The 18,807-nt window shown below is 35.9% G+C and overlaps 2 protein-coding genes across 2 annotated transcripts; both read right to left on the minus strand.

The window, feature by feature from the left end:
• Positions 1-1,560: 1,560 nt before the first annotated feature.
• Positions 1,561-3,649, minus strand: LOC133303064 (putative B3 domain-containing protein Os03g0621600). The gene is made up of 5 exons (XM_061502919.1): positions 3,184-3,649; positions 2,930-3,075; positions 2,548-2,803; positions 2,132-2,214; positions 1,561-1,809 (listed from the first exon to the last, which is right to left on the minus strand). The coding sequence occupies exons 1-5, from the start codon at positions 3,647-3,649 to the stop codon at positions 1,561-1,563; spliced, it is 1,200 nt and encodes a 399-aa protein (XP_061358903.1).
• Positions 3,650-5,680: 2,031 nt separating this feature from the next.
• On the minus strand, positions 5,681-8,443 carry LOC133303069 (B3 domain-containing transcription factor VRN1-like). The gene is made up of 4 exons (XM_061502928.1): positions 8,345-8,443; positions 7,738-8,233; positions 7,481-7,629; positions 5,681-5,929 (listed from the first exon to the last, which is right to left on the minus strand). The coding sequence occupies exons 1-4, from the start codon at positions 8,441-8,443 to the stop codon at positions 5,681-5,683; spliced, it is 993 nt and encodes a 330-aa protein (XP_061358912.1).
• Between the last annotated feature and the right edge of the window lie 10,364 nt (positions 8,444-18,807).

Consider the following 18,807-nt stretch of genomic DNA (forward strand, 5'->3'; position numbering starts at 1 on the left):
AAGTACTGTATTGCAAACTGTTGAGTCTTTGAAAATAAGTGTAAATTGGGTCAGTTTCTTATTTGTTTAAAAATGTTATAAACCCAACTTCACTTATCCCAATTACATGCATTTCCAGCAAATGATATTAGGTAATGGGCTGCTAATTGCTATACTTTTATTTTAGGAAAAGCTTAAACCAAAGTTCAAAGACCGAAAGTAGCCCACTTGACCCATGAAGGACATATTGCACTCTCATCTCAGCAATAGCAATCAGGGATAAAATTGGAAAAATAGAAGGGAAGTGATGGCAGAAGTGGAAAAGAAGAATAGTGAAAGAAAGGATGTGCAACATTCACATTCAAAAAAAAAATGTGCATCCCAACCTTCTTGTAATTTTTTTATTATTATTTTTATTTTCGGGAACAGAAATGGACAGAAAATTTATTTGGTGAAATCGATTTATTTTTTCTCTCACAATAACCGATTTAATTTTTGTGCTAAGTAACAGAAATGGAAAGAATGATTGTCATGCATATGCATACCCAAAGTAACCTTGAGGGTAGGGGTGTAAATAGGCTAGGTTTTGACTTAAATAGGTCAGGCCTGTGGAAAAACCCTTGGGATTGGCATGACCTTTCAGCCTGTGTAGGCCCATATTACAAGTCTGGCCTGACCTGTATTTAAAAAATAAAAGTCTTTGCCTAGACCTATTAGCCTGTTTAAGCCTATTAAAAATTCAATAATTAAAAAATAATTAAAATAATATTATTTTATTATTCAAAATTATTAAAATAATAATTTTATTTATTTTATTTAATATAAATAATATGATATAGGTGGCTTGTAGGCTTATAGACCATGTACTAAAAAGCCTATGATCTATTTTCTAAATAGATTTTTTTAAGTCTAAACTTGTTCTATTTAACTATTTGCAATAAATCAAGTCTGGCCTAATATAGGCTAAGCCGTAGATCCCTATAGGCCGACCTAATCCATTTACACCCTACTTGAGGGTTACTCTTTTCATTCGAAGTCTCCAACCCAACCTACCCGAACCCTAACCCCTCTTTCTCTCAGGCTCAACATCACATAACCATATTTCTCTTCAATTTCATCAAACCCACACGCCACAAAACCATCCTCCATTGTGTCCAAGCCCAAACGGTTCGCCCAACCGCGACTTCAACTAAACCATTTTCTTAAATACTTATTTTATACGGTGAATCGTAAAAGTCGACATTCTCATATTTTATATAAGTTTTAAATACTAAATTTTAGACATTATTGATTATAAGGAAAATAGCATTCACAGGTACGAAAATCAAAGCTAGCTTAAAACCCACCCAATGATAAATTTTTAATTAAACAAATGTAAAAAAAAAATTAAAAATATTAAATGCAAACCATACATTTTTAAATTTATACGAAAATAACACTTCTTGTCGTAATATTAATAACTACGCCTCATAAGGATTAATAACTACAATGTCAATTTTACCAAAAGCATTCAAGGGGAGTGATACATTGTCAGAGAGTCATGGTACCAATAGCTCCAATTAGATTTGCCTAACCGTGGCCTCAAAATATATGAACATTAAGTACTGCATTCTCTCTGTTGATGAGTTCAAACACCCAGTAATCTCCATCTACCAATTTACTTTCTCGAGCAAATTGCAACCAACCATTAACCAACTTCCATCGAGCACCATTTCTATGTGCAGATTTATATCTCACTAACTTTACAGGCCACAATTTCTTTCCAAACTGTAACATCACAATCTGCATCATGTTATTGAAGTAGTCTCTCATGAAGACAAGTGGTACATCCTGCATCAAGTTGAGATCAAAGCCCAACAGTTAATGATAGTATAAAAATAACAACATTTTTGCAGCTTGCACGGTATAAAGAGACAGTAATCTCTCTTGTGTAATTTCACATTATGTGATCATGCGAAGGGTTCTTAAAATTTGATAAATAAATCAAACCTTAACTTTTTTCCACCAATATTCCAATATTTTTTCTCTTTGATCTCTTATCCCCTTACATTTATCTATCAAATGTACATAACCCTTCACATGACATGGTCATGTGAAATCAAAAATGACAGGGTCTACCGTTAAATTTTCATACATAAACATATGTATTTACCGGTCTAAATTTATCATCGGTCTTTATTTTAACTTTGAAAGAGGGATTTTCTGAGGCGAATTCACTAGCTTCTTTCAGAGCTCCTGTCAGCAATGAAGATTTTTTAGTTGTCATCCCATATATGGCATGGCACAGAACCACATAGTTTAAGGATGCACTCAGCACAATGTTCAAATATTCACATTTGCATTTTTATAGGGAGTACGAAGACATGAATTACCAACTGGTCATGCAGCATTGGTGTCTAAGATTTAACTTTTCTTGTATTAATATTTAAACATCCAACATGCAGCACTCTCCCAGGGTCTAACCAATGAATTCCATCTCCTTGAACAGTTTTTAAGGAAGAAAATTACAGCCATTACTATGCAGATCAAACATAATAATACTTTGAAAGAAAGACAAACTTGTATTACCTTGAACTGAAGGGGAATTTGATTCTTCTGCAAGTGGAAAGATGTGTACTTTCAAAGAAAGGTCTCGGATGTTGGTCATCTCAAAAAGACAAACATCTCCCACTTTCAAATCATTATCAGTTACAAATTTCTTCCATCTACTACTAATTCTGGGGAATCTATATTTACAAGTCCAAGTTCTCCCATCCAAGACTTGAAGGAGGATATTCCTTTCCTTTTTCTTCAAATATATTTCAGCAAATTGTACTGGGACAGCCTGGATTTTTTATTTTTTTTATTTGTTTCAAGTTAGAAAATCTAACTAGAAAGTTATATCTCTGCTTCAAACAAAAGATAAGAAACTATCTTTAACTGATACAAATGAAGCTAATCAAAAGCTCACCAAGTCATATCCATCAACATAGGCAGGCTTCATGACAACCGTGAAAGAGGGACTTTTAGATCTGAAAGTTTTGGCTTTTTTTATAGCGGTAATTTTAGAAGTGAACTGCTTCACTCTTAGAAATTCTGTAGTACCACCTATATTCTCTAAAAAATTGAACAACATGAGGTATGTTATAAAAATTTGACCTCATATATATAACTCAACTGAATCCATGAAATGACAAAAGGAAAATTTGATCCTGAAATACATACCATCCGGTTCTTTCTTTACGGATGCAAATTTAGACTTCTCCAAGATTGTACCTTCAATTTGGACACGCTGAGGCAAGTTTTGCAAAGTAGAGCTTCTTTCAACCTTACTTGTGCAAGTTCTCAATTTCTTACATGGTTGAGGAGAAGACATTGGTGATTTCTGTGTATTCTTATGGCATGCTGGTAGCTCATCCGAAATTTTAACTGAGTCATCGTCACTAATCTGGTCAAGGTTGTCCTGTTCATCTTGAGTGCAATGGAAAGGATAATCTATTTCAAGGGTACTCTTGTCAAATATGTGTACATCAAGATGAGAAGTGTGCTTGTATTCAAACAACACCATATGACCATGATCTAGGGAGTAATATGTAGAAAATTCCTTCCAACCCTTTTGAAGCCAAATATCACCATCATTTTTAGTCCAAAATAATTCCCATTCAGTGCCATCTTCAGGCTTGAGAAACATTGGGTTTGGCATATCACAACCATATTTCGTAGTGAAATTGTTTGGGAGTCTCTGCAAAAACTTTCTCTTAGCATGCGTAGTTAAATTCATAAGCATAACAATAAAAAAAACCCAAAAAAAAAAAAAAATGAGATGAAGGAAGGAATGTTTACAAGCTTTCCATCTTGAAGACTTGTTCCAAGAATAATCTTGAAGAAGAGGATTGGAGGGTGGATAGGATGCTTATTTTGCCTGTTGCAATGGTAAGTCATGGATGTATGTAGGTACTTGAGTTCTCCCTCTTTCTCTTTTCTCTGTGTGCCTATGCTACTTGTAATTAGATCTTGAGCCTTGGATTGAAAAGATCTTATTGTTTCGCTTTTATGGAATTTTACAAAAAAAATTTGAAGGTAAAAGTATTTATGTTAAATGACATAACTTATACTCTTTCACTCTCATGAAGAGATGGAACTCACACTTTTATTTTTTTTTGTCAAATTTCTCATTTCATTTATTTATTATTTCTCTATTTTAAAATGACACAATTTTACGTCTTTTAAAATAACACAACAAATGAAAAGGCAAACATTTTGTTGCACGTATCTCGAAGTAGTATCTTATCATTTTTCTGTGCTCCTCTTGTTGTTGGTTCCTTACTCTGAGCAAACGGTGTTTAATAATAGTGAATAATAAAACAAATGCGGCATAGCATATGTCTTGTCCAATCAATAAAGTAAAAGCCAATGAGGGAGAACTCAAGAACATCACATTAATTAATCTCAAATAAAAGGACACTAGTTATTCTTTTAGATCTATGATAGCATAATTATGTATAATTAATTGAAGTAAAACTTAAAATAATAGCTCAAAAGAAAAAATAAAAATTGATTATAACTAATTTCAAATTAAAATTACATAAATAATTTTATATAAAATAAATAAAAACATTATTTGTTTTACACACAGGAGAGGGAACGAGAAAAGTACAATTCACATAACATTTGAATAAAATTTGATAAAAAAAAAATAACATTTTGATTACTGTTCCTTTCCAGGCAACGATATCAGTTAATGGGATGCTATATTTTTATTTTAGGAAAAGCTTAAACCAAAGTTCAAAGACCGAAAGTAGCCCATGAAGGACATATTGCACTCTCATCTCAGCAATAGCAATCAAGGATAAAATTGGAAAAATAGAAGGGAAGTGATGGCAGAAGTGGAAAAGAAAAATAGTGAAAGAAAGTAACCCTCAAGGGTTACCCTTTTCATTTGAAGTCTCCAACCCAACACACCCGAACCCTAACCTCTCTTTCTCTCTGGCTCAACATCAACTAACCATATTTCTCTTCAATTTCATCAAACCCACACGCCACAAAACCATCCTCCATTGTGTCCTAGCCCGAACAGTTTGCCCAACCGCGACTTGAACTAAATCACTTTCTTAAATACTTATTTTATACAGTGAATCGTAAAAAATGACATTCTCATATTTTATATAGTTTTAAGGGAATAATATCTGTCATTTTAAAGAATACGATTATAATATATTGAATCAAAATTATTAATTAATTAATAATAAATATAACTCATTAAGTTTGACCCAAGAGATTATAACTGTTGATGGACAAAAATCAACGGTTAAAATATAAAATGATATAAGTTTATATCCCTTAAAAAGATAGATGTTTTTCTAAAGTTTTAAATACTTAGTTTTATAAGGAAAATAGCATATTCACAGGTTTTGTTTGTTTTATATTCTTATACGAATAGAGTATATCTAATGAAAATCAAAGTTAGCTTAAAACCCACCCAATGATAAATTTTTAACTAAACAAATGTAAAAAATATTAAAAATATTAAATGCAAGCCATACATTTTTAAATTCATACGAAAACAGCACTTCTTGTCGTAATATTAATAACTACGCCTCACAAGGATTAATTACTACAATATAATACAATGTCAATTTTACCAAAAGCATTCAATGGGAGTGATACATTGTCAGAGAGTTATGGTACCAATAGCTCCAATTAGATTTTCCTAACCGTGGCCTCAAAAAATATGAACATTAAGTACTGCATTTTCTCTGTTGATGAGTTCAAACACACAATCATCTCCATCTACAAATTTACTTTCTCGAGCAAATTGCAACCAACCATTAGAAAACTTCCATCGAGCACCATTTCTATTTGCAGATGCATAACTCACTAAATTTACAGGCCACAATTTCTTTCCAAACTGTAACATCACAATCTGCATCATGTTATTGAAGTAGTCTCTCATGAAGACAAGTGGTACATTCTGCATCAAGTTATGAGATCAAAGCCCAACAGTTAATGATATTATAAAAACAACTACATTTTTGCTGCTTGCATTGTATAAAGAGAGAGTAATCTCTCACGTGTGATTTCAAATTATGTGATCATGCGAAGGGTTCTTAAAATTTGAAAAATAAATCAAACCTTAATTTTTTCCCACCAATATTCCAATATTTTTTCTCTTTGATCTCTTATCCCCTTTCATTTATCTATCAAATGTCCATAACCCTCAAACATGGAAGCGTCTACCGTAAAATTTTCATACATAAATATATGTATTTAATTGGGACATTGACCATATTGCCACTCCTTTCATAAAAATTTACCTGATTGCCACTTCTGAAAAAAAATTTGCCAAAATACCACGCCTGAATCCCGCTGGTCTAACAAGCGGGAATGGACTGGACACGTGTCAGCGTCTGAATGGTCAACCATTCTCGCTGGGCCGCCCAACTAGAATGACAGAATGCTGACACGTGGCAACAGGCATTCTCTGCATGTCTGTACTTTTGCCACGTGTCAGCATTCTGTCATTCTAGCTGGACGGCCCAGCGAGAATGGTTGACCATTCAGACGCTGACACGTGTCCAGTCCATTCCCGCTTGTCAGACCAGCGAGATTCAGGCGTGGCATTTTGGCAAATTTTTTTTCAGAAGTGACAATCAGGTAAAATTTTGCCTAAAAAGTGGCAATATGGTCATTGTCCCTATTTAATTTGCTGTTTAACTTAGCCTCACCGGTCTAAATTTATCATCGGTCTTTATTTTAACTTTGAAAAAGGGATTTTCTGAGCCGAATTCACTAGCTTCTTTCAGAGCTCCTGTCAGCAATGAAGATTTTTTAGTTGTCATCCCATATATGGCATGGCACAGAACCACATAGTTTAAGGATGCACTCAGCACAATGTTCAAATATTCACATTTGCATTTTTATAGGGAGTACGAAGACATGAATTACCAACTGGTCATGCAGCATTGGTGTCTAAGATTTAACTTTTCTTGTATTAATATTTAAACATCCAACATGCAGCACTCTCCCAGGGTCTAACCAATGAATTCCATCTCCTTGAACAGTTTTTAAGGAAGAAAATTACAGCCATTACTATGCAGATCAAACATAATAATACTTTGAAAGAAAGACAAACTTGTATTACCTTGAACTGAAGGGGAATTTGATTCTTCTGCAAGTGGAAAGATTTGTACTTTCAAAGAAAGGTCTCGGATGTTGGTCATCTCAAAAAGACAAACATCTCCCACTTTCAAATCATTATCAGTTACAAATTTCTTCCATCTACTAATAATTCTGGGGAATCTATATTTACAAGCCCAAGTTCTCCCATCCAAGACTTGAAGGAGGATATTCCTTTCCTTTTTCTTCAAATATATTTCAGCAAATTGTACTGGGACAGCCTGGATTTTTTATTTTTTTACTTTTTTCATGTTAGAAAATCTAACTAGAAAGTTATATTTCTGCTTCAAACAAAAGATAAGAAACTATCTTTAACTGATACAAATGAAGCTAATCAAAAGCTCACCAAGTTATATCCATCAACATAGGCAGGCTTCATGACAACCGTGAAAGAGGGACTTTCAGATCTGAATGTTTTGGCTTTTTTTATAGCTTCGGTAATTTTAGAAGTGAACTGCTTCACTCTTAGAAATTCTGTAGTACCACCTATATCCTCTGAAAAATTGAACAACATGAGGTATGTTATAAAAATTTGACCTCATGTATATAACTCAACTGGATCCATGAAATGACAAAAGGAAAATTTGATCCTGAAATACATACCATCCGGTTCTTTCTTTACAGATGCAAATTTAGACTTCTCCAAGATTGTACCTTCAATTTGCAAAGTAGAGCTTCTTTCAACATTACTTGTGCAAGTTCTCAATTTCTTACATGGTTGAGGAGAAGACATTGGTGATTTCTGTGTATTCTTATGGCATGGTGGTAGCTCATCCGAAATTTTAACTGAGTGATCATCACTAATCTGGTCAAGGTTATCCCGTTCATCTTGAGTGCAATGGAAAGGATAATTTATTTCAAGGGTACTCTTGTCAAATATGCGTACATCAAAATGAGAAGTGTGCTTGTATTCAAACAACACCATATGACCATGATCTAGTGAGTAATACGTAGAAAATTCCTTCCAACCCTTTTGAAGCCAAATATCACCATCATTTTTAGTCCAAAATAATTCCCATTCAGTGCCATCTTCAGGCTTGAGAAACATTGGGTTTGGCATATCACCACCATATTTCTTAGTGAAATTGTTTGGGAGTTTCTACAAAAAAAAAAAAAAAACTTTCTCTTAGCATGCACAGTTAAATTCGTAAGCATAACAATAAAAAACCCAAAAAAAAAAAAAAATTGAGATGAAGGAAGGAATGTTTACAAGCTTTCCATCTTGAAGACTTGTTCTAAGAATAATCTTGAAGAAGAGGATTGGAGTGTGGATAGGATGCTTATTTTGCCGGTTGCAATTGTAAGTCATGGATGTATGTAGGTACTTGAGTTCTCCCTCTTTCTCTTTTCTCTGTGTGCCTATGCTACTTGTAATTAGATCTTGAGCCTTGGATTGAAAAGATCTTATTGTTTCGCTTTTATGGAATATTACAAAAAAATTTGAATGAACGAATGAAAAGGCAAACATTTTGTTGCACGTATCTCGAAGTAGTATCTTATCATTTTTCTATGTGCTCCTCTTGTTATTGGTTCCTTATTCTGAGCAAACGGTGTTTAATAAATGAGTTTTATAAGAGTTGTGTGGTAGAAAAATTGATTATGTAATGTTATAAAGATTCGTTTTGCATGCCGTAATTTTTTCTTTTTTCTTTTTTCTTCAAAAAAGTGTGAGTCCCACAGAATATTGTGTGTAGAAAAATTTATTGTGTCATGTTAAATGATAAATATAAATCCCTTAATAAATAGAGAATAATAAAACAAATGCCGCATATCAGATGTCTTGTCCACTCAATAAAGTAAAAGCCAATGACTCCAAGCTAAGCGGCCCCCTGCCATGTTTGCGCATACCAAGAACATCACATTAATTAATGGGTAATACTTTTATCGTATAGTAGTAAATAATTATTCTATGTTTATGGATAATATTAATATCATGCAACTGTAAAACAAATTTCTTTTTTGCACAAATAATAAAAATATGGGGTTCACAATTTTTTTTTTCTTTTTTCTCCTATCACTTTCTCTCTCTTCATTTTTGTCTCTGCTCAAAAATTATGGACAATTGCTGTAACATACTACTTGTATAACCCTATGTTTATAACTAGTTTGCTCAAAAGAACATCACATTATTATAGGCTTTTTGATCACTATAATCTTTTTTTAATAATTAATTATCAAATTGACCTTATTTATAAACTATTTCAGAAATTTAACCTCTCCAGAAAATATAACATCAATCTGCCATTGTTTGACCGTTGACCATGAAGCCTACCCGAGTACACCCCTACCTACCCGGGTATATTTTGAAATTTTTTACCAACCCGGGTACACATTTCCCTACCCGAGTATATTTCTTGAATCTGAAAAAATGTTTGAATTATTTACCCGGATAAAGAGGGGTGTACCCGGATAAATAATGCTTTGGCATGAATGAACAGAACGACCAAAGAATATGCTTTGTTAGCGCAAATAGCAACATGTCGAGACAGGACGATCAGGGTCAACATAGGGTAGCGTAAATATGCAGTCAAATGGAGTAGTATTTTTTTTGAAATTGTTTATAACTAGTTTCAAATTAAAAAATTAAAACATAATAGAGTAGTATTTTTTTTCTATGTTGTCCTCTTATGTGTTATACTAGTATATTATCTGTGCGATGTACGGGGAAAAAGATCAAAAAATTTGTCATCCGTCGTGATTGGTTAATCGCATTGTAAATCTTATACTTACAAAAAAATGTGTTGCTATTTTTTTTATATTTCAGGTGGAAAAAATTACAGCAATGACACAGAACTTGGAAAATATCAACCACAAAAAAAAAATTGCTATTCAGAGAGATAATTAATTTTGCATACAACTACATCATAATACACCATAATACGTTATAATACACCATGTTAACATGAGTAAGGAATATAAAAAGGAAAATGCATACAAATCATTGTTAATTATAACATTCATCAACAAAATCAAGGTAACAATAACACCAAGCAAATATGAATTTAAAAGATCAGCTTTTACCTATAATATGACAACGCTATTCATTCAGTGTCATTTCGTAGCAATCATTGGAGGGATAAGTTCAACACTTACTAAATATGTCATTTACTGTGTGATTTTCATTCCTTGTGTCTACGATACAGAAGGCAAAAACTCATTAAATAAGTAACACTAATATGTTAACACTAAAAAGTCATAGTATCAGCAAAAAAAAAAAAGATTGGATTAAATTTTTTTAAGCACAAAAAAAAAATGTTGTCTGAACGGGATTTGAATACAACTTAATCAAATAAGCATGTATGAGTCACATTTTTTGCTTACATTGCAACTATAATGACCCTAACTGGTAAATCTTAGTTAGAGATTTAATTTAAGGATTTAAATGCCATAATTAGATTCAGTGTGTGATTTCGAGTATTTTGACTGTAATCATGACTATGTTATGAACAGTGCGTTCTGCCGGAGAATTTACAGTTTTGTGAATTAACCGGTAGAGCTTAAAATGAGCAAAATAATTTTAGGAACATAATTTGAAAATTCTGATGACAAATATGAGTTCAGAACGAAAAAATGTATAGTCTGGCACTTTCCGTGAAAATCTCGTGAATAGTGTTTCTACCGGGTATTTTGTACTGCTGTTTAAGCAACCGGTAGAGTCCAGAAATAAATAATTGATGAAATAAGAATAAGAAAGTCCAATATATGCCAAGCAAGTCAATATAGGCCCAAGAAAATGATAAGTTTATAAGTGTGAAGTTTCAAAAGTAAATAAAGTACAGTTAGTGATTCACAGTGCATTTCGTCAAAAACGGTGCAGAAAACCATACTGTGAATTATGAATATTGTTTTGTAACAGATAAAAATTAATGTAAATGATTTTAGAAAAATAAAAATATGTTCGTAGTTTTAAGTTAGTTCCGGGTCAATTTAAGTTAAAATACGCGATAGAAAAACATCTGTTAAAAAAGGCCACATGTGTTAGCCTTATAAGTGACTTAGTCTCATTATCCCAAATCAGTTTCTCTCTCCTCTCACCCTCTCAAAACCGAGCTGCACCATTGGAGAAGGGGGGTAGGGTTTTGAATTTCTTCTCCTTGATTCTCCATCATTTCTACTCCAAATTCAAAGACCCACCACATGAAATTGCTTGTAAAACACCCAATGAACCCATTCCAACCATCAATTTGAGGTTTTGTTGAGTGTGTGAAGAGTTATTCCTCCTCTCATTTTCGAGTTACTATTCATTGGAGGAGAAAAAGTGAGTTTTTGGATGGAGCTTGGCTTGGAGATTGCTCTCTAGGCTTTGTACAAGTGTTTAGAGGTAAGAAACCTCTATTTCCATGATATTATTTTGATGATTTAAGTTATGAAATTGATGAGCATATTTTGTTGGGAAATAATTGATGTTAGAATGTGAAATTTATGATGGATTATTGTTGTTTAGGAAGTTATAGTGTTGAGTAAGCATCCACATGTGATATAAAAATTTAAAAGTCCTATTGCATCTTCCTCCTAGGTTTCGGCCATCATGGAGTGAGTAGGAGTTATTGTGGAAAAAATTATATTATGTATTGTGAAGGTATAGTGTGTTGGAAATGAGTGAAAATGGATGAGTTAGTAAGAATGCCTAAGTAAAAAGGACTTGGTGTCTAAACTCAAAATAGGAATTTAGTGGAAGCATTCCTAGGTGTTTGCAAGTTGTAATGAAGTAACGAAAATGCATTGTAAAAGAGAAGGATCTTTGGAAATTCCCCTTGTAGGATTCGACCTATAGGGTATTTAGGGATATATTTTGTACATTTTATTTTAAATAAAATGTGTTGTAATAAATTGTATAAAGGTGATGAGTTTTGAAGAAAAATAGCATGATTTATGTTGAAAATTCCTAAGGGAATGGTTGATTAAATTAAAGAACACCAACGGTTATAAAGAGGTCTAGACTTGTGTATTGGCATAGGATTGGCAAAAATGCAAAGAAAGGAAAATAAGCGATAAAATGTATGCTTATGAAATAATTATGGTATTGCATCATTTTATTGATGCATTGTAAATTATTCTCTAGGTGTGCCTAGGGATTGAGAAGGATCGGAAATCTCTTGAAGCGATAAAAGTAACTTGTTCCACAAGTAAGCGTATTGGTAAAGCTTCAAGAGGTAAGCTCTATGTTTAAGGAGTCTTTTCCTGCTTGAGTGCTCCACCATGGTTAGTGAACTATGGTTGGACTGTATGACTGTGATTTAGATGCTTTGTATAGATGCATTCATATAGAGTTATTTGATAACATGATATGTTTTGCTCTGATATGACTTCTGTAATTTGATTTCTGTAACAATCTCTGGCCATTGATTGTATAGTACCCGGACGTCCGCTTTGGGGTCCTCCCTCGGGACTGATGGTGTACTCCTCTGATATGTCTGGTTCCGCTTTGGGGTCCTCCCTCGGGAACACGTGCGTTGATTTCCGCTTGGGGTCCTCCCTTGGGAATGACGGCGCACATCTCTGATATGATATGGATATATGCTCTGTTCTGTTATGATATCTGTTATATGTTGTATTTGTATACTCTGTATCTGACTTTCATGCAGGAGTGAGCCAGGGGTATGGAGAATTCTCTATAAACCTGGAGCTTATTGAGATTTGTAATCTCACCCCTCTTTGGGGACACATTTTCAGGTGCCCAGATTTCCGGTGAGTCCTCACTAGGCAGGGACACGACACGTGGCTGAGGCAGTTGACAGACCGGATTTTGAGTGGCTGTAGGCTACTACCTTTTTGGAGTGTTTGATGTATTTTAGTATTTTCGCATTTGATGGATCATGATATTGATCCTTTATTTTGTATATGGCCTGTATATGTTTTGTACATGTCTGTCAGTTTGATGCATGTACATTTGAGTATTCAGGAACGTTATATGATGATGTAGTATTCAGATAGGTTTATGTTTTGATGGCATGCTGTTAGATTTAGTGGCACGGAGCCATGTTATGCATGCGCCCATGTATGGGTAATTGATTATATTTGGATATCTGGTATTTCTGAATTGATATGTTGTATAAACTGTTTATCAGGAAATGCTTCTGTGTGGGATTGGAAAATCCCCAGTTGTCCGATTTATAGAGGAAACTCTGCCCGATTTTCGTTTACGCCGAGTAAGAATTAAGTTAGAAAAAGAAAAAGTTAGCTCATATTTTCGTAAGTTAAGTCTTCCGCTGTTTCTGTTTATATCATGTGTATGTTAATTGAACCGGCTCGAGACGGGGATGTTACATTTATGGTATCAGAGCAGTTTCTCTAGGAGAGCCTGTGAAATATTGCATGAACTGTTCGGGTTGTTATATTCTTGAGTTTTTCTTGGAATACTATGATATGCATGTCTGATCACCGAGTGTGAGCGTAGCTAACTCATTCCTTTGTGTGAAATATGCAGAATTATGGTTCGCCCAAGAAGGACTCATGATCCTCCTATTGACCCGACCGATCCAATATTAGCAGATTTGGCAAGACCCCGACTAAACCAGCGGGGAAATACTTCACAGCCAGATCCAATGATAATGGCCTTAACTGAGATGCAACAAAATATGGCTGCAGCTAGGCAGCGAGAGCTAGAAGTGATGATGAAAGCAAATCAAGATCTGTTAGAGGCTAATAGGTTGGCCAATCAAGAAATGATGGCAGCAAGCAGAATGGCGAATATTGAAATGATGAGATTACTCTTGGTTGAGGTGAGGGCGGGTGGGCAAGGTCCACAGCCACAGCCTTTGCAACAGCCACAGCCTGAGCCACAACCACAACAGCCTGTTCCTCCTCCTCATAATCCCATTGTTGTGGAGGGTGAAGGAAATAATGATGTGAATGAAGAATCTAGTCACAGGGGTGGTGTGGCACAGCCAGCCACTAATAGAGAGCAAAGAGAAAGAATGCTAAATGCCTTCCGAAAACATGCACCACCAAATTATAAAGGAGGCATTGATCCTATTGCTGCAATTCAGTGGTTAGAAGAATTGGATCGCATTTTTACTGTCATGGAGTGTGATGATCAGCAGAAATTGTTGTATGCTTCTTATATGTTGCAGAATGATGCAGCTGATTGGTGGAGAAATACCCGTCTGCCCTTGGAATGTCAGGGTTATGCTATTACCTGGCCTTTATTTGAAAGGCAATTCTTGCTGAAATACTTTCCGGCTGAAGCCCGGATAAGGAAGAAGGGTGAATTTGAAGAACTAAAGCAGGGTCAGATGTCTATTGATGAATACTTGAATAAGTTCAATAAGCTGGCCAAATACTCTCATTTCCAGAGAGCTCCACCTACAGAGGATGACTTGATTTTTAAATTTCATAGAGGATTACATGATAACATCTCTGAAAAACTTGCAGGTGACTCATTTGATACTTTTGCTGCACTTGTTAAAAAGTGTAAAAATATTCAAGAATATTACAGAAGGAAGCATAAGGACCAATCTGCTCCTAATTCTGGTCCTAAAAACACTTCTGGGAATTCTAAAGGAAAAGGGTTGCAGGTTAGACAGTCTGATGGTAAGTTCAAAAAGGCGGGAAATTCTAAGCCTGGAAATATTAAGCCTGCTTCTCTATGTGCTACATGTGGTAAAGTTCATGCTGGGGTTTGCAGAAAAGAGCAAAGATTGTGTTACAAATGTGGCCAACCTGGGCATTTTATTAGGGACTGCCCCTTTAATGGGGGACAGGTTTCTACTATTCAGGCCACTCCGGCTCCTATTGTGGTTGAGGAACCATCTCTACCTCTCCCACCTCCAGTTGCCCGAGTATATGCAGTGACTCAGCAAGAGGCTGAGAGGTCAGCTAGTTTGGTGCGAGGTATGATTTCTATTCATGATGAAATGCTTAGTGTTTTGTTTGATTCTGGTGCCACGCATTCTTTTATTGCTGATTATGTAGCTGAAGCATTTGGTCTGCATGTGATAAAAATGAAAACTCCTATGCGTATTGTTACGGCTGTGGGAAGAGTTTTTAATGAAGACTATGTTTGTGAAAATGTGAAATTCAAGTATGAAGGCAGGGAATATTCTGCCGACTTTATTGTCTTGCACCTTGCTTCTGTGAATTTAATTCTGGGGATGGATTGGTTGTCCAAGTACTGTGTGAAGATTGACTGCTGCAGTAAAACCATTTCTGTCTCATCTCATGATGAAGAAAGGGAGTCTCCTTATTTGTCTGTACTTCAGGTGGTAAAGGCCTTGAAGGAAGGAGATTCCGGGTATGTTTTATTGGGAGGTTTGGTTGGCGTCAACAAGGAGCCAGTTTCTGTTATTCCGATTGTCTCTGAATTTGAGGATGTCTTTCCGGATGAAATTCCGCACTTCCCTCCAGAGAGGGAAATTGAATTTGCAATTGACTTATTGCCTGGTGTGGGACCTATCTCTCTTGCCCCATACCGGATGTCACCTCTGGAATTATCCGAATTGAAGAAGCAGATTGAAGACTTATCCAGAAAAAATTTTATTAGGCCGAGTGTGTCTCCTTGGGGAGCCCCGGTGATCTTTGTTAAGAAGAAGGATGGGTCTATGAGATTATGTACAGACTACCGGCAGTTGAATAAGGTTACTGTTAAGAATAAGTATCCTTTGCCGCGTATAGATGATTTGTTGGATCAGTTGCGTGGTGCGACTGTATTTTCTAAGATTGATCTCCGGTCCGGGTATCATCAGATCCGGGTAAAGCCGGATGACGTTCCGAAGACAGCTTTCAGGTCCCGTTATGGGCACTATGAGTATCTGGTTATTCCTTTTGGGCTTACAAATGCACCAGCCGTTTTCATGGGTTATATGAATCGGATCTTTAAAGCCTATCTGGATCAGTTTGTGGTGGTCTTTATAGATGACATACTGATATATTCAAAGAGTAAAGAAGAGCATTCTGAGCATCTAAAGGTTGTTTTGCAGATTCTGAGAGAGCATCAGTTGTATGCTAAACCATCAAAATGTGAATTCTGGCTTTCTGAGATACAATTTCTGGGCCATGTCATCTCATCTGAAGGAGTGGCAGTGGACCCGAGCAAGATTGAAGCAGTGGTAGAATGGGAACGTCCTAAAAATGTTACAGAGATCAGGAGTTTTCTTGGTTTGGCTGGATATTATAGGCGTTTTATTGAGGGATTCTCACGGATGGTTTTACCTTTGACACGGTTAACCCGTAAAGGGAACCCATTTGTGTGGACCCAAGAATGTGAAGTGAGCTTTCAAGAGTTAAAAAGGAAGTTGACTACAGCTCCGGTATTAATATTGCCGGATCCTACAAGTAAGTTTGTGGTGTATTGTGATGCTTCTAAGTTTGGGTTAGGCTGTGTGTTAATGCAGTTCCGTCAGGTGGTCGCTTATGCTTCTCGGCAGTTGAAACCGCATGAGGAGAATTATCCGACACATGATCTTGAGTTGGCAGCCGTAGTGTTCGCATTGAAAATTTGGCGACACTTTCTATACGGGGCCGATTTTATTGTCTACAGTGACCACAAAAGTCTAAAGTATCTGTTTGATCAGAAGGAGCTAAATATGAGGCAACGCCGATGGGTGGAATTTCTGAAGGATTATGATTTTGAATTGCAATATCACCCTGGTAAAGCCAATGTAGTAGCTGATGCTTTAAGCAGAAAGACGCTTGGTATGGCCAATTTGATGATTTCCGAGTATAATTTGATTGAGAAATTCAGGGATCTCCACATTCCTGTGAATATAGAAGATAGTCCGCATTTATTGACTACTACGGTAGTCCTGAATTCATTAGTTGAGCGGATTAAAGAAGCTCAATTGCTTGATGAAGAGATTCAGTCTATGAAAGAGCAGGACTTTGTGTCCACTGATAGGTTCGGTCTTAAGTTTTACAAGGATCGGATCATTGTTCCAAAAGGTCAGATGGTAGATGAGGTATTAACTGAGGGTCACATGGGTAAGTACACTATCCATCCTGGTGCTACCAAGATGTACCAAGACTTGAAACGGAATTTCTGGTGGTCGGGAATGAAGAAAGACATTGCTCTATTTGTGAGTAAGTGTTTGACATGTCAGAAAGTTAAGATTGAACATCAGAGACCTTCTGGATTACTGCAGCCCTTGGATATTCCGGAATGGAAATGGGTCAGTATTTCTATGGATTTTGTAGTAGCATTACCGAGAACTCAGGCTGGTTTTGATTCCATCTGGGTAGTTGTTGACAGATTGACAAAGTCTGCACATTTCATACCAGTTAAAACGAGTTTCTCCACAGAGCAGTTGGCTCGGATATATGTAAGAGAGATTGTGAAACTTCATGGTGTTCCTGAAAGTATCATTAGTGATCGGGACCCTAAATTTACTTCTAGACTCTGGGATGCAGTGCAACAGGCCTTCGGTACACAGTTGAGGCTGAGCACGGCTTATCATCCCCAGACTGATGGTCAGACTGAGAGGACTATTCAGACCCTGGAGGACATGTTGAGGGCTTGTGCCTTAGAGCAGGGAAATGCATGGGATAAATATCTTCCTCTAGTGGAATTTTCCTACAATAATAGTTATCATGCCAGTTTGGGCATGGCTCCGTATGAAGCTTTGTATGGCCGTAGGTGCAGGGCGCCTACTTGTTGGTCAGAAATTGGAGAGAGGCAGTTATTTGGGCCTGATATGGTCCAAGAGACTACCGATCAAATTATGATGATTAAGGATCGATTGAAGAAAGCACAGAGTCGCCAAAAGAGTTATTATGATGCAAAGCATCGACCCCTTGAATTTTCAGAAGGGGATCATGTATTTATCCGTTTGTCTCCGACTACGGGTGTTGGGCGTGCTCTAGGAGTGAGGAAGTTGAGTCCTAGGTTCATTGGGCCCTACCAGATTATGAAAAGGGTCGGACCTGTGGCTTATCAGCTTGCCTTACCTCCACATCTGTCAAATTTGCATAGTGTTTTTCACATCAGTCAACTTCGAAAATACGTGCCGGATGAATCCCACATTGTACAGCCGGACAATATCGAAGTAAGAAAAGACTTGAAGTTTGTTGTGGGACCGTTTAAGGTTCTAGCACGTGATGAAAAAGTGTTGAGAAACAGGACTATTCCCATGATCAAGGTACAATGGGAAGGATTGACTCCTGAGGACGCCACTTGGGAGCGGGAGAATGAAATTCTCCAGCGATATCCTGAGTTTGATGTCAGGTATATGTATATTTGATATTTGATTTTGTGGGCAAAATCCTTAAAAGGTGGGGTGAATATAATGACCCTAACTGGTAAATCTTAGTTAGAGATTTAATTTAAGGATTTAAATGCCATAATTAGATTCAGTGAGCGATTTCGAGTATTTTGACTGTAATCATGACTATGTTATGAACAGTGCGTTCTGCCGGAGAATTTACAGTTTTGTGAATTAACCGGTAGAGCTTAAAATGAGCAAAATAATTTTAGGAACATAATTTGAAAATTCTGATGACAAATATGAGTTCAGAACGAAAAATTGTATAGTCTGGCACTTTCCGTGAAAATCTCGTGAATAGTGTTTCTACCGGGTATTTTGTACTGCTGTTTAAGCAACCGGTAGAGTCCAGAAATAAATAATTGATGAAATAAGAATAAGAAAGTCCAATATATGCCAAGCAAGTCAATATAGGCCCAAGAAAATGATAAGTTTATAAGTGTTAAGTTTTAAAAGTAAATAAAGTACAATTAGTGAT

The sequence above is a fragment of the Gastrolobium bilobum genome, unplaced genomic scaffold, assembly GCF_033153095.1.
Source record: "Gastrolobium bilobum isolate Gb01-03AN ecotype WA unplaced genomic scaffold, APGP_CSIRO_Gbil_v1 utg36121, whole genome shotgun sequence".
Taxonomy (NCBI): domain Eukaryota; kingdom Viridiplantae; phylum Streptophyta; class Magnoliopsida; order Fabales; family Fabaceae; genus Gastrolobium; species Gastrolobium bilobum.